The sequence below is a fragment of the Salmo salar genome, unplaced genomic scaffold (assembly GCF_905237065.1).
Source record: "Salmo salar unplaced genomic scaffold, Ssal_v3.1, whole genome shotgun sequence".
Classification (NCBI taxonomy): Eukaryota; Metazoa; Chordata; class Actinopteri; order Salmoniformes; family Salmonidae; genus Salmo; species Salmo salar.
The window spans coordinates 7501-22029 of NW_025547644.1; the positions used below are offsets into that span (position 1 = coordinate 7501).

The 14529-nt window shown below is 45.0% G+C and overlaps 1 protein-coding gene across 1 annotated transcript in view; it reads left to right on the forward strand.

Annotated features, from left to right (window-relative positions):
• The window catches only part of LOC106593808 (neuroblastoma-amplified sequence-like), a 7625-nt gene extending 588 nt beyond the window's left edge, over positions 1-7037 (forward strand). The window contains exons 2-3 of the mRNA XM_045711479.1: positions 3443-3596; positions 6798-7037. Of these exons, the coding sequence (XP_045567435.1) occupies positions 3443-3596; positions 6798-7022 (379 nt within the window). The 3' untranslated portion in view covers positions 7023-7037. The remainder of the gene's footprint in view (positions 1-3442; positions 3597-6797) is intronic.
• The last annotated feature ends 7492 nt before the right edge of the window (positions 7038-14529 follow it).

Consider the following 14529-nt stretch of genomic DNA (forward strand, 5'->3'; position numbering starts at 1 on the left):
GGAGGGAGAGAAAGAGAGGAGGAGGAGAGAAGGAGAGGTGGAAGGAGGGAGAGAGAGGAGGAGAAAGGGAGGAGGGAAGGAGAGGTAGAAGGAGGAGGTGGAGAGGGGGAAAGGAGGAGAGAAGGAGAGTTGGAAGGAGGGGAGAAAGGAGGAGGGAAGGAGAGGTAGAAGGAGGAGGTGGAGAGGAGGAGAAAGGAGGAGGGAAGGAGAGAGAGAAAGAGAGAGAGGGGGAGAAAGGAGGAGGGAAGGAGAGAAGGAGAGGTGGAAGGAGGGAGAGAAAGAGAGGGGGAGAAAGGAGGAGGGGAAGGAGAGGTAGAAGGAGGAGGTGGAGAGGGAGGAGAGAAGGAGAGGTGGAAGGAGGGAGAGAAAGAGAGGGGAGAAAGGAGGAGGGAATGAGAGGTAGAAGGAGGAGGTGGAAGGAGGGAGAGAAGGAGAGGGGGAGAGGGTGGGGAAAGGAGGAGGGAAGGAGAGCTAGAAGGAGGAGGGTGGAGAGGAGGAGAAAGGAGGGAGTGAATGAGAGGTAGAAGGAGGAGGTGGAGAGGAGGGAGAAAGGAGGAGGGAAGGAGAGGTAGAAGGAGGAGGTGGAGAGGTGGGGAAAGGAGGAGGGAAGGAGAGCTAGAAGGAGGAGGTGGAGAGGAGGAGAAAGGAGGAGGGAAGGAGAGGTAGAAGGAGGAGGTGGAGAGGAGGAGAAAGGAGGAGGGAAGGAGAGGTAGAAGGAGGAGGTGGAGAGGAGGAGAAAGGAGGAGGGAAGGAGAGGTAGAAGGAGGAGGTGGAGAGGAGGAGAAAGGAGGAGGGAAGGAGAGGTGGAAGGAGGAGGTGGAGAGGGAGGAGAAAGGAGGAGGGAAGGAGAGGTAGAAGGAGGAGGTGGAGAGGTGGGGAAAAGGAGGAGGGAAGGAGAGGTAGAAGGAGGAGGTGGAGAGGAGGAGAAAGGAGGAGGGAAGGAGAGGTAGAGAGGAGGAGGTGGAGAGGTGGGGAAAGGAGGAGGGAAGGAGAGGTAGAAGGAGGAGGTGGAGACGTTCTATTCCAACCTGTGTGTTGTGATAATTGTGTTATTTGCTCTATACCTGTTAGTTCATATGCCTTGACACTGTGATATATACAGTAGGCCTAAAGGCTGAGACAATAAGAAGACACAGTGGCAGAATGAATTCAACCACACACACACACACACACACACACACACACTGGTCTCACACACACACACACACACACACTGGTCTACACACACACACACACACACACACACACACACACACACACACACACACACACACACACACACACTGGTCTCACACACACACACACACACACACACACACACACACACACACACACACACACACACTGGTCTCACACACACACACACACACACACACACACTGGTCTCACACACACACACACACACACACACTGGTCTCACACACACACACACACACACACACACACACACACACTGGTCTCACACACACACACACACACACACACACACACACACACACACTGGTCTCACACACACACACACACACACACACACACACACACTGGTCTCACACACACACACACACACACACACACACACACACACACACACTGGTCTCACACACACACACACACACACACACACACACACTGGTCTCACACACACACACACACACACACACACACACACACACACACACACACACACTGGTCTCACACACACACACACACACACACACACACACACACACACTGGTCTCACACACACACACACACACACACACACACACACTGGTCTCACACACACACACACACACACACACACACACACACACACTGGTCTCCACACACACACACACACACACACACACACTGGTCTACACACACACACACACACACACACACACACTGGTCTCACACACACACACACACACACACACACACACTGGTCTCACACACACACACACACACACACACACACACTGGTCTCACACACACACACACACACACACACACAACACACACACACACTGGTCTCACACACACACACACACACACACACACACACACACACACACACTGGTCTCACACACACACACACACACACACACACACACTGGTCTACACACACACACACACACACACACACACACACACTGGTCTCCACACACACACACACACACACACACACACACACACACACACTGGTCTCACACACACACACACACACACACACACACACACACTGGTCTCACACACACACACACACACACACACACACACACACACACTGGTCTCACACACACACACACACACACACACACACACACACACACACACACACACACACACACACACTGGTCTCAACACACACACACACACACACACACACACACACACTGGTCTCACACACACACACACACACACACTGGTCTCACACACACACACACACACACACACACACACACTGGTCTCACACACACACACACACACACACACACACACTGGTCTACACACACACACACACACTGGTCTCACACACACACACACACACACACACACACACACACACACTGGTCTCACACACACACACACACACACACACACACACACACACACACATGGTCTCACACACACACACACACACACACACACACACACACACACACACACACACACACACTGGTCTACACACACACACACACTGGTCTACACACACACACACACACACACACACACACACACACACTGGTCTCCACACACACACACACACACACACACACACACACACACACACACACACACAACAACACACACACACACACACACACACACTGGTCTCACACACACACACACACACACACACTGGTCTCACACACACACACACACACACACACACTGGTCTCACACACACACACACACACACACACACACACACACTGGTCTCACACACACACACACACTGGTCTACAAACACACACACACACACACACACACACACACACACACACACACACACACACACACACACACACTGCTCTCACACACACACACACACACACACACACTCCTGTCTTCTCCTCAGCCTCATCCCTCCTTCTGTTCCTCCTCTTCTCCTGTCTTCTCCTCATCCTCATCCCTCCTTCTGTTCCTCCTCTTCTCCTGTCTTCTCCTCATCCTCATCCCTCCTTCTGTTCCTCCTCTTCTCCTGTCTTCTCCTCATCCTCATCCCTCCTTCTGTTCCTCCTCTTCTCCTGTCTTCTCCTCATCCTCATCCCTCCTTCTGTTCCTCCTCTTCTCCTGTCTTCTCCTCATCCTCATCCCTCCTTCTGTTCCTCCTCTTCTCCTGTCTTCTCCTCATCCCTCCTCCTCTTCTCAGTTATCTTCGGTTACAGTTTTGAACAAACACACACATTTTCCAGACCCACACAAGTAACCTGTCTTTTCTGCGCCTCATCCTCAGTGCTCAGTCTGAGCGTAACCCCTGGGTGGTGTTGACCTCGACCCTAATAGAATGCTGCAGAGGTCAAGGGTCAGAGATCGGACTGGACCTGGGTCAGGAGATCATGAACATGGTCCGCTCCCTCTACCCCTCCAAACACAAACTACCTGCACAGGTAACACCTACCAGTGTTTGTGTAGAGCTGGACAGTGTGTAGTATAATGGTATTCTGTGTAGTATAATGGTATTCTGTGTAGAGCCAGACAGTATAATGGTATTCTGTGTAGTATAATGGTATTCTGTGTAGAGCCAGACAGTATAATGGTATTCTGTGTAGAGCCAGACAGTATAATGGTATTCTGTGTAGAGCCAGACAGTATAATGGTATTCTGTGTAGTATAATGGTATTCTGTGTAGTATAATGGTATTCTGTGTAGTATAATGGTATTCTGTGTAGAGCCAGACAGTATAATGGTATTCTGTGTAGTATGATGGTATTCTGTGTAGAGCCAGACAGTATAATGGTATTCTGTGTAGAGCCAGACAGTTTAATGGTATTCTGTGTAGTATAATGGTATTCTGTGTAGAGCCAGACAGTATAATGGTATTCTGTGTAGAGCCAGACAGTTTAATGGTATTCTGTGTAGTATAATGGTATTCTGTATAGAGCCAGACAGTATAATGTTATTCTGTGTAGAGCCAGACAGTATAATGGTATTCTGTGTAGTATAATGGTATTCTGTGTAGAGCCAGACAGTATAATGGTATTCTGTGTAGTATAATGTTATTCTGTATAGAGCCAGACAGTATAATGGTATTCTGTGTAGTATAATGGTATTCTGTGTAGAGCCAGACAGTTTAATGGTATTCTGTGTAGTATAATGGTATTCTGTGTAGAGCCAGACAGTATAATGGTATTCTGTGTAGAGCCAGACAGTTTAATGGTATTCTGTGTAGAGCCAGACAGTATAATGGTATTCTGTGTAGAGCCAGACAGTATAATGGTATTCTGTGTAGAGCCAGACAGTATAATGGTATTCTGTGTAGTATAATGGTATTCTGTGTAGAGCCAGACAGTATAATGGTATTCTGTGTAGAGCCAGACAGTTTAATGGTATTCTGTGTAGAGCCAGACAGTATAATGGTATTCTGTGTAGAGCCAGACAGTTTAATGGTATTCTGTGTAGTATAATGGTATTCTGTGTAGTATAATGGTATTCTGTATAGAGCCAGACAGTATAATGGTATTCTGTGTAGTATAATGGTATTCTGTGTAGAGCCAGACAGTATAATGGTATTCTGTGTAGTATAATGTTATTCTGTGTAGTATAATGGTATTCTGTGTAGAGCCAGACAGTATAATAGTATTCTGTGTAGAGCCAGACAGTATAATGGTATTCTGTATAGAGCCAGACAGTATAATGGTATTCTGTATAGTATAATGGTATTCTGTGTAGAGCCAGACAGTATAATGGTATTCTGTATAGTATAATGGTATTCTGTGTAGAGCCAGACAGTATAATGGTATTCTGTGTAGAGCCAGACAGTATAATGGTATTCTGTGCAGTATAATGGTATTCTGTATAGACCCAGACAGTATAATGGTATTCTGTGTAGAGCCAGACAGTATAATGTTATTCTGTGTAGTATAATGGTATTCTGTGTAGAGCCAGACAGTATAATGTTATTCTGTGTAGAGCCAGACAGTATAATGGTATTCTGTGTAGTATAATGGTATTCTGTATAGAGCCAGACAGTATAATGGTATTCTGTGTAGAGCCAGACAGTATAATGTTATTCTGTGTAGTATAATGGTATTCTGTGTAGAGCCAGACAGTATAATGTTATTCTGTGTAGAGCCAGACAGTATAATGGTATTCTGTGCAGTATAATGGTATTCTGTATAGAGCCAGACAGTATAATGGTATTCTGTGTAGTATAATGGTATTCTGTGTAGAGCCAGACAGTATAATGGTATTCTGTGTAGTATAATGGTATTCTGTGTAGAGCCAGACAGTATAATGGTATTCTGTGTAGAGCCAGACAGTATAATGGTATTCTGTGTAGTATAATGGTATTCTGTATAGAGCCAGACAGTATAATGGTATTCTGTGTAGAGCCAGACAGTATAATGGTATTCTGTGTAGTATAATGGTATTCTGTGCAGTATAATGGTATTCTGTGCAGTATAATGGTATTCTGTGTAGAGCCAGACAGTATAATGGTATTCTGTGTAGTATAATGGTATTCTGTGTAGAACCAGACAGTATAATGGTATTCTGTATAGTATAATGGTATTCTGTGTAGAGCCAGACAGTATAATGGTATTCTGTGTAGTATAATGGTATTCTGTATAGAGCCAGACAGTATAATGGTATTCTGTGTAGAGCCAGACAGTATAATGGTATTCTGTGTAGTATAATGGTATTCTGTGCAGTATAATGGTATTCTGTATAGAGCCAGACAGTATAATGGTATTCTGTGTAGTATAGTGGTATTTTGTGTAGAGCCAGACAGTATAATGGTATTCTGTGTAGTATAGTGGTATTTTGTGTAGAGCCAGACAGTATAATGGTATTCTGTGTAGTATAATGTTATTCTGTATAGAGCCAGACAGTATAATGGTATTCTGTGTAGTATAATGTTATTCTGTATAGAGCCAGACAGTATAATGGTATTCTGTGTGAATAGCTTTGTGATATTCCTGGTAATAATGTCCCTAAGCTATACTAATCTTTGTGTGGAGGAGAGATGACTGTTTCACTCTGAACACACTTTTAATTTAAAGCCTATAGAATGAAACCCCTGGAGCATGATGGGAAACCGATTGTCTTGTGATGTCCGTATATTACCGCCAGCACCATGCAGCCGCGTGCCACTCTCTTTAACATGTACTGCATGTGTCCCTCCCTCCTCCCTCCTCTCTCCTTCCCTCCTTCCTCCCCCTCCCTCCTTCCTCATCCCTCCCTCCTTCCTCATCCCTACCTCCCCCCTCCCTCCTTCCCTCCCCTTACCTTCCTCATCTCCCCCTCCTCATCCCTCCTCCTTCCTCATCCCTACTTCCTCCCTTCCCTCCCTCCTCCCCTCTCCCCCTCCCTACCTCCCCTCCCTCCTTCCTCATCCCCTCCTCCCCTTCCTCCCTCCCTCCCTCCCTCCCCCTTCCCTCCCTCCCTCCTGCCTCGTCCCTCCTTCCCCCCCCCTCCCTCCCCTCATCCCTACCTCCCTCCCCTTCCTCATCCCTCCTCCCTCCCTCCCCTCTGTCTCCTCCCATCTCCCCCTCCCTCCCTCTCTCCCTCCTCCCATCTCCTCCCTCCTCTCTCCTTCCTCATCCCTCCCCCTCCCTCCCTCCTCCCTCCTCCCTCCCCTCTCCCTACAGTGTATCAGATACATGTCGTCCCTGCTCCTGGACCAACCAGGCCTACGGCTCCCAGCTCTGAAACTGTTGACCGAGAGTCAAGACCCCCAGCTGTTAGAGCTGGCCCTGGATCAGATCAACAACATCACCGAGGTAACAATCACACTTTATTCATCCGTATTGACTCACAGAATGGGTCTTCTGCTCCGTATTGACTCACAGAATGGGTCTTCTGCTCCGTATTGACTCACAGAATGAGTCTTCTGCTCCGTATTGACTCACAGAATGGGTCTTCTGCTCCGTATTGACTCACAGAATGAGTCTTCTGCTGTTAGCCAACCCCTCTGGAGCACCCAGCTGTTTAGGGGTTACATTGACTCTGTACCGTAACACCCTGTATATAGCCTCCACATTGACTCTGTACCGGTACCCCCCTGTATATAGCCTCCACATTGACTCTGTACCGGTACCCCCTGTATATAGCCTCCACATTGACTCTGTACCGTAACACCCTGTATATAGCCTCCACATTGACTCTGTACCGGTACCCCCCCTGTATATAGCCTCCACATTGACTCTGTACCGTAACACCCTGTATATAGCCTCCACATTGACTCTGTACCGGTACCCCTGTATATAGCCTCCACATTGACTCTGTACCGGTACCCCTGTATATAGCCTCCACATTGACTCTGTACCGGTACCCCCTGTATATAGCCTCCACATTGACTCTGTACCGGTACCCCCTGTATATAGCCTCCACATTGACTCTGTACCGGTACCCCCTGTATATAGCCTCCACATTGACTCTGTACCGTAATACCCTGTATATAGCCTCCACATTGACTCTGTACGGTACCCCCTGTATAAAGCCTCCACATTGACTCTGTACGGTACCCCCTGTATATAGCCTCCACATTGACTCTGTACCGGTACCCCCTGTATATAGCCTCCACATTGACTCTGTACCGTAATACCCTGTATATAGCTTCCACATTGACTCTGTACCGTAATACCCTGTATATAGCCTCCACATTGACTCTGTACCGGTACCCCCTGTATATAGCCTCCACATTGACTCTGTACCGTAATACCCTGTATATAGCCTCCACATTGACTCTGTACCGTAATACCCTGTATATAGCCTCCACATTGACTCTGTACCGGTACACCCTGTATATAGCCTCCACATTGACTCTGTACCGTAATACCCTGTATATAGCCTCCACATTGACTCTGTACCGGTACCCCCTGTATATAGCCTCCACATTGACTCTGTACCGGTACCCCCTGTATATAGTCTCCACATTGACTCTGTACCGGTACCCCCTGTATATAGCCTCCACACTGACTCTGTACCGGTACCCCCTGTATATAGCCTCCACATTGACTCTGTACCGTAATACCCTGTATATAGCCTCCACATTGACTCTGTACCGGTACCCCCTGTATATAGCCTCCACATTGACTCTGTACCGTAATACCCTGTATATAGCCTCCACATTGACTCTGTACTGGTACCCCCTGTATATAGCCTCCACATTGACTCTGTACCGTAATACCCTGTATATAGCCTCCACATTGACTCTGTACCGTAATACCCTGTATATAGCCTCCACATTGACTCTGTACCGTAATACCCCCTGTATATAGCCTCCACATTGACTCTGTACCGTAATACCCCCTGTATATAGCCTCCACATTGACTCTGTACCGGTACCCCCTGTATATAGCCTCCACATTGACTCTGTACCGGTACCCCCTGTATATAGTCTCCACATTGACTCTGTACCGGTACCCCTGTATATAGCCTCCACATTGACTCTGTACCGTAATACCCTGTATATAGCCTCCACATTGACTCTGTACCGTAATACCCTGTATATAGCCTCCACATTGACTCTGTACCGGTACCCCCTGTATATAGCCTCCACATTGACTCTGTACCGGTACCCCCTGTATATAGCCTCCACACTGTATATATTGTTATTTTATTTTCTGCCCCTCTTTAATTACTTGTTACTTTTATTTCTTATTCTTATCCATATTTTCTTAAACCTGCATTGTTAGTTAAGGGCTTGTAATCAGCATTTCACTGTGAGGTCTACTACACCTGTTGTATTCAGCATTTCACTGTGAGGTCTACTACACCTGTTGTATTCAGCATTTCACTATGAGGTCTACTACACCTGTTGTAATCAGCATTTCACTGTGAGGTCTACTACACCTGTTGTATTCAGCATTTCACTGTGAGGTCTACTACACCTGTTGTATTCAGCATTTCACTGTAAGGTCTACTACACCTGTTGTAATCAGCATTTCACTGTGAGGTCTACTACACCTGTTGTATTCAGCATTTCACTATGAGGTCTACTACACCTGTTGTAATCAGCATTTCACTGTGAGGTCTACTACACCTGTTGTATTCAGCATTTCACTGTGAGGTCTACTACACCTGTTGTATTCAGCATTTCACTGTGAGGTCTACTACACCTGTTGTATTCAGCATTTCACTGTGAGGTCTACTACACCTGTTGTATTCAGCATTTCACTATGAGGTCTACTACACCTGTTGTATTCAGCATTTCACTGTAAGGTCTACTACACCTGTTGTATTCAGCATTTCACTGTAAGGTCTACTACACCTGTTGTATTCAGCATTTCACTGTGTGGTCTACTACACCTGTTGTATTCAGCATTTCACTGTGAGGTCTACTACACCTGTTGTATTCAGCATTTTACTGTAAGGTCTACTACACCTGTTGTATTCAGCATTTCACTGTGAGGTCTACTACACCTGTTGTATTCAGCATTTCACTGTGAGGTCTACACCTGTTGTATTCAGCATTTCACTGTGAGGTCTACTACACCTGTTGTATTCAGCATTTCACTGTGAGGTCTACTACACCTGTTGTATTCAGCATTTCACTGTGAGGTCTACTACACCTGTTGTATTCAGCATTTCACTGTAAGGTCTACTACACCTGTTGTATTCAGCATTTCACTGTGAGGTCTACTACACCTGTTGTATTCAGCATTTCACTGTGAGGTCTACTACACCTGTTGTATTAAGCATTTCACTGTGAGGTCTACTACACCTGTTGTATTCAGCATTTCACTGTGAGGTCTACTACACCTGTTGTATTCAGCATTTCACTGTGAGGTCTACTACACCTGTTGTATTCAGCATTTCACTATAAGGTCTACTACACCTGTTGTATTCAGCATTTCACTGTAAGGTCTACTACACCTGTTGTATTCAGCATTTCACTGTGAGGTCTACTACACCTGTTGTATTCAGCATTTCACTGTGAGGTCTACTACACCTGTTGTATTCAGCGTTTCACTGTGAGGTCTACTACACCTGTTGTATTCAGCATTTCACTGTGAGGTCTACTACACCTGTTGTATTCAGCATTTCACTGTGAGGTCTACTACACCTGTTGTATTCAGCATTTCACTGTGAGGTCTACTACACCTGTTGTATTCAGCATTTCATTGTGAGGTCTACTACACCTGTTGTATTCAGCATTTCACTGTAAGGTCTACTACACCTGTTGTATTCAGCATTTCACTGTGAGGTCTACTACACCTGTTGTATTCAGCGTTTCACTGTGAGGTCTACTACACCTGTTGTAATCAGCATTTCACTGTGAGGTCTACTACACCTGTTGTATTCAGCATTTCACTGTGAGGTCTACTACACCTGTTGTATTCAGCATTTCATTGTGAGGTCTACTACACCTGTTGTATTCAGCATTTCACTGTAAGGTCTACTACACCTGTTGTATTCAGCATTTCACTGTGAGGTCTACTACACCTGTTGTATTCAGCATTTCACTGTGAGGTCTACACCTGTTGTATTCAGCATTTCACTGTAAGGTCTACTACACCTGTTGTATTCAGCATTTCACTGTAAGGTCTACTACACCTGTTGTATTCAGCATTTCACTGTGAGGTCTACTACACCTGTTGTATTCAGCATTTCACTGTGAGGTCTACTACACCTGTTGTATTCAGCATTTCACTGTGAGGTCTACTACACCTGTTGTATTCAGCATTTCACTGTAAGGTCTACTACACCTGTTGTATTCAGCATTTCACTGTGAGGTCTACTACACCTGTTGTATTCAGCATTTCACTGTGAGGTCTACTACACCTGTTGTATTCAGCATTTCACTGTGAGGTCTACTACACCTGTTGTATTCAGCATTTCACTGTGAGGTCTACTACACCTGTTGTATTCAGCATTTCACTGTGAGGTCTACTACACCTGTTGTATTCAGCATTTCACTGTAAGGTCTACTACACCTGTTGTATTCAGCATTTCACTGTAAGGTCTACTACACCTGTTGTATTCAGCATTTCACTGTAAGGTCTACTACACCTGTTGTATTCAGCATTTCACTGTGTGGTCTACTACACCTGTTGTATTCAGCATTTCACTGTGAGGTCTACTACACCTGTTGTATTCAGCATTTTACTGTAAGGTCTACTACACCTGTTGTATTCAGCATTTCACTGTGAGGTCTACTACACCTGTTGTATTCAGCATTTCACTGTGAGGTCTACACCTGTTGTATTCAGCATTTCACTGTGAGGTCTACTACACCTGTTGTATTCAGCATTTCACTGTGAGGTCTACTACACCTGTTGTATTCAGCATTTCACTGTGAGGTCTACTACACCTGTTGTATTCAGCATTTCACTGTAAGGTCTACTACACCTGTTGTATTCAGCATTTCACTGTGAGGTCTACTACACCTGTTGTATTCAGCATTTCACTGTGAGGTCTACTACACCTGTTGTATTAAGCATTTCACTGTGAGGTCTACTACACCTGTTGTATTCAGCATTTCACTGTGAGGTCTACTACACCTGTTGTATTCAGCATTTCACTGTGAGGTCTACTACACCTGTTGTATTCAGCATTTCACTGTGAGGTCTACTACACCTGTTGTATTCAGCATTTCACTGTGAGGTCTACTACACCTGTTGTATTCAGCATTTCACTGTAAGGTCTACTACACCTGTTGTATTCAGCATTTCACTGTGAGGTCTACTACACCTGTTGTATTCAGCATTTCACTGTGAGGTCTACTACACCTGTTGTATTCAGCGTTTCACTGTGAGGTCTACTACACCTGTTGTATTCAGCATTTCACTGTGAGGTCTACTACACCTGTTGTATTCAGCATTTCACTGTGAGGTCTACTACACCTGTTGTATTCAGCATTTCACTGTGAGGTCTACTACACCTGTTGTATTCAGCATTTCACTGTGAGGTCTACTACACCTGTTGTATTCAGCATTTCACTGTAAGGTCTACTACACCTGTTGTATTCAGCATTTCACTGTGAGGTCTACTACACCTGTTGTATTCAGCATTTCACTGTAAGGTCTACTACACCTGTTGTATTCAGCATTTCACTGTGAGGTCTACTACACCTGTTGTATTCAGCATTTCACTGTGAGGTCTACTACACCTGTTGTATTCAGCATTTCACTTTAAGGTCTACTACACCTGTTGTATTCAGCATTTCACTGTGAGGTCTACTACACCTGTTGTATTCAGCATTTCACTGTGAGGTCTACTACACCTGTTGTATTCAGCATTTCACTGTGAGGTCTACTACACCTGTTGTATTCAGCATTTCACTGTGAGGTCTACTACACCTGTGAGGTCTACTACACCTGTTGTATTCAGCATTTCACTGTGAGGTCTACACCTGATGTATTCAGCATTTCACTGTGAGGTCTACTACACCTGTTGTATTCAGCATTTCACTGTAAGGTCTACTACACCTGTTGTATTCAGCGTTTCACTGTGAGGTCTACTACACCTGTTGTATTCAGCATTTCACTGTGAGGTCTACTACACCTGTTGTATTCAGCATTTCACTGTGAGGTCTACTACACCTGTTGTATTCAGCATTTCACTGTGAGGTCTACACCTGTTGTATTCAGCATTTCACTGTGAGGTCTACTACACCTGTTGTATTCAGCATTTCACTGTGAGGTCTACTACACCTGTTGTATTCAGCATTTCACTGTGAGGTCTACACCTGTTGTATTCAGCATTTCACTGTGAGGTCTACTACACCTGTTGTATTCAGCATTTCACTGTGAGGTCTACTACACCTGTTGTATTCAGCATTTCACTGTGAGGTCTACTACACCTGTTGTATTCAGCATTTCACTGTAAGGTCTACTACACCTGTTGTATTCAGCATTTTACTGTAAGGTCTACTACACCTGTTGTATTCAGCATTTCACTGTGAGGTCGTCTACACCTGTTGTATTCAGCATTTCACTGTAAGGTTTACTACACCTGTTGTATTCAGCATTTCACTGTAAGGTCTACTACACCTGTTGTATTCAGCATTTCACTGTGAGGTTGTCTACACCTGTTGTATTCAGCATTTCACTGTAAGGTCTACTACACCTGTTGTATTCAGCATTTCACTGTGAGGTCTACTACACCTGTTGTATTCAGCATTTCACTGTAAGGTCTACTACACCTGTTGTATTCAGCATTTCACTGTGAGGTCTACTACACCTGTTGTATTCAGCATTTCACTGTAAGGTCTACTACACCTGTTGTATTCAGCATTTCACTGTGAGGTCTACTACACCTGTTGTATTCAGCATTTCACTGTAAGGTCTACTACACCTGTTGTATTCAGCATTTCACTGTGAGGTCTACACCTGTTGTATTCAGCATTTCACTGTGAGGTCTACTACACCTGTTGTATTCAGCATTTCACTGTACGGTCTACTACACCTGTTGTATTCAGCATTTCACTGTGAGGTCTACTACACCTGTTGTACTCAGCATTTCACTGTGAGGTCTACTACACCTGTTGTATTCAGCGTTTCACTGTGAGGTCTACTACACCTGTTGTATTCAGCATTTCACTGTGTGGTCTACTACACCTGTTGTATTCAGCGTTTCACTGTGAGGTCTACTACACCTGTTGTATTCAGCGTTTCACTGTGAGGTCTCTACACCTGTTGTATTCAGCATTTCACTGTGAGGTCTACTACACCTGTTGTATTCAGCATTTCACTGTGAGGTCTACTACACCTGTTGTATTCAGCGTTTCACTGTGAGGTCTACTACACCTGTTGTATTCAGCATTTCACTGTGAGGTCTACTACACCTGTTGTATTCAGCATTTCACTGTGAGGTCTACTACACCTGTTGTATTCAGCATTTCACTGTGAGGTCTACTACACCTGTTGTATTCAGCATTTCACTGTAAGGTCTACTACACCTGTTGTATTCAGCATTTCACTGTGAGGTCTACTACACCTGTTGTATTCAGCATTTCACTGTAAGGTCTACTACACCTGTTGTATTCAGCATTTCACTGTGAGGTCTACTACACCTGTTGTATTCAGCATTTCACTGTGAGGTCTACTACACCTGTTGTATTCAGCATTTCACTTTAAGGTCTACTACACCTGTTGTATTCAGCATTTCACTGTGAGGTCTACTACACCTGTTGTATTCAGCATTTCACTGTGAGGTCTACTACACCTGTTGTATTCAGCATTTCACTGTGAGGTCTACTACACCTGTTGTATTCAGCATTTCACTGTGAGGTCTACTACACCTGTGAGGTCTACTACACCTGTTGTATTCAGCATTTCACTGTGAGGTCTACTACACCTGTTGTATTCAGCATTTCACTGTGAGGTCTACTACACCTGTTGTATTCAGCATTTCACTGTGAGGTCTACACCTGAT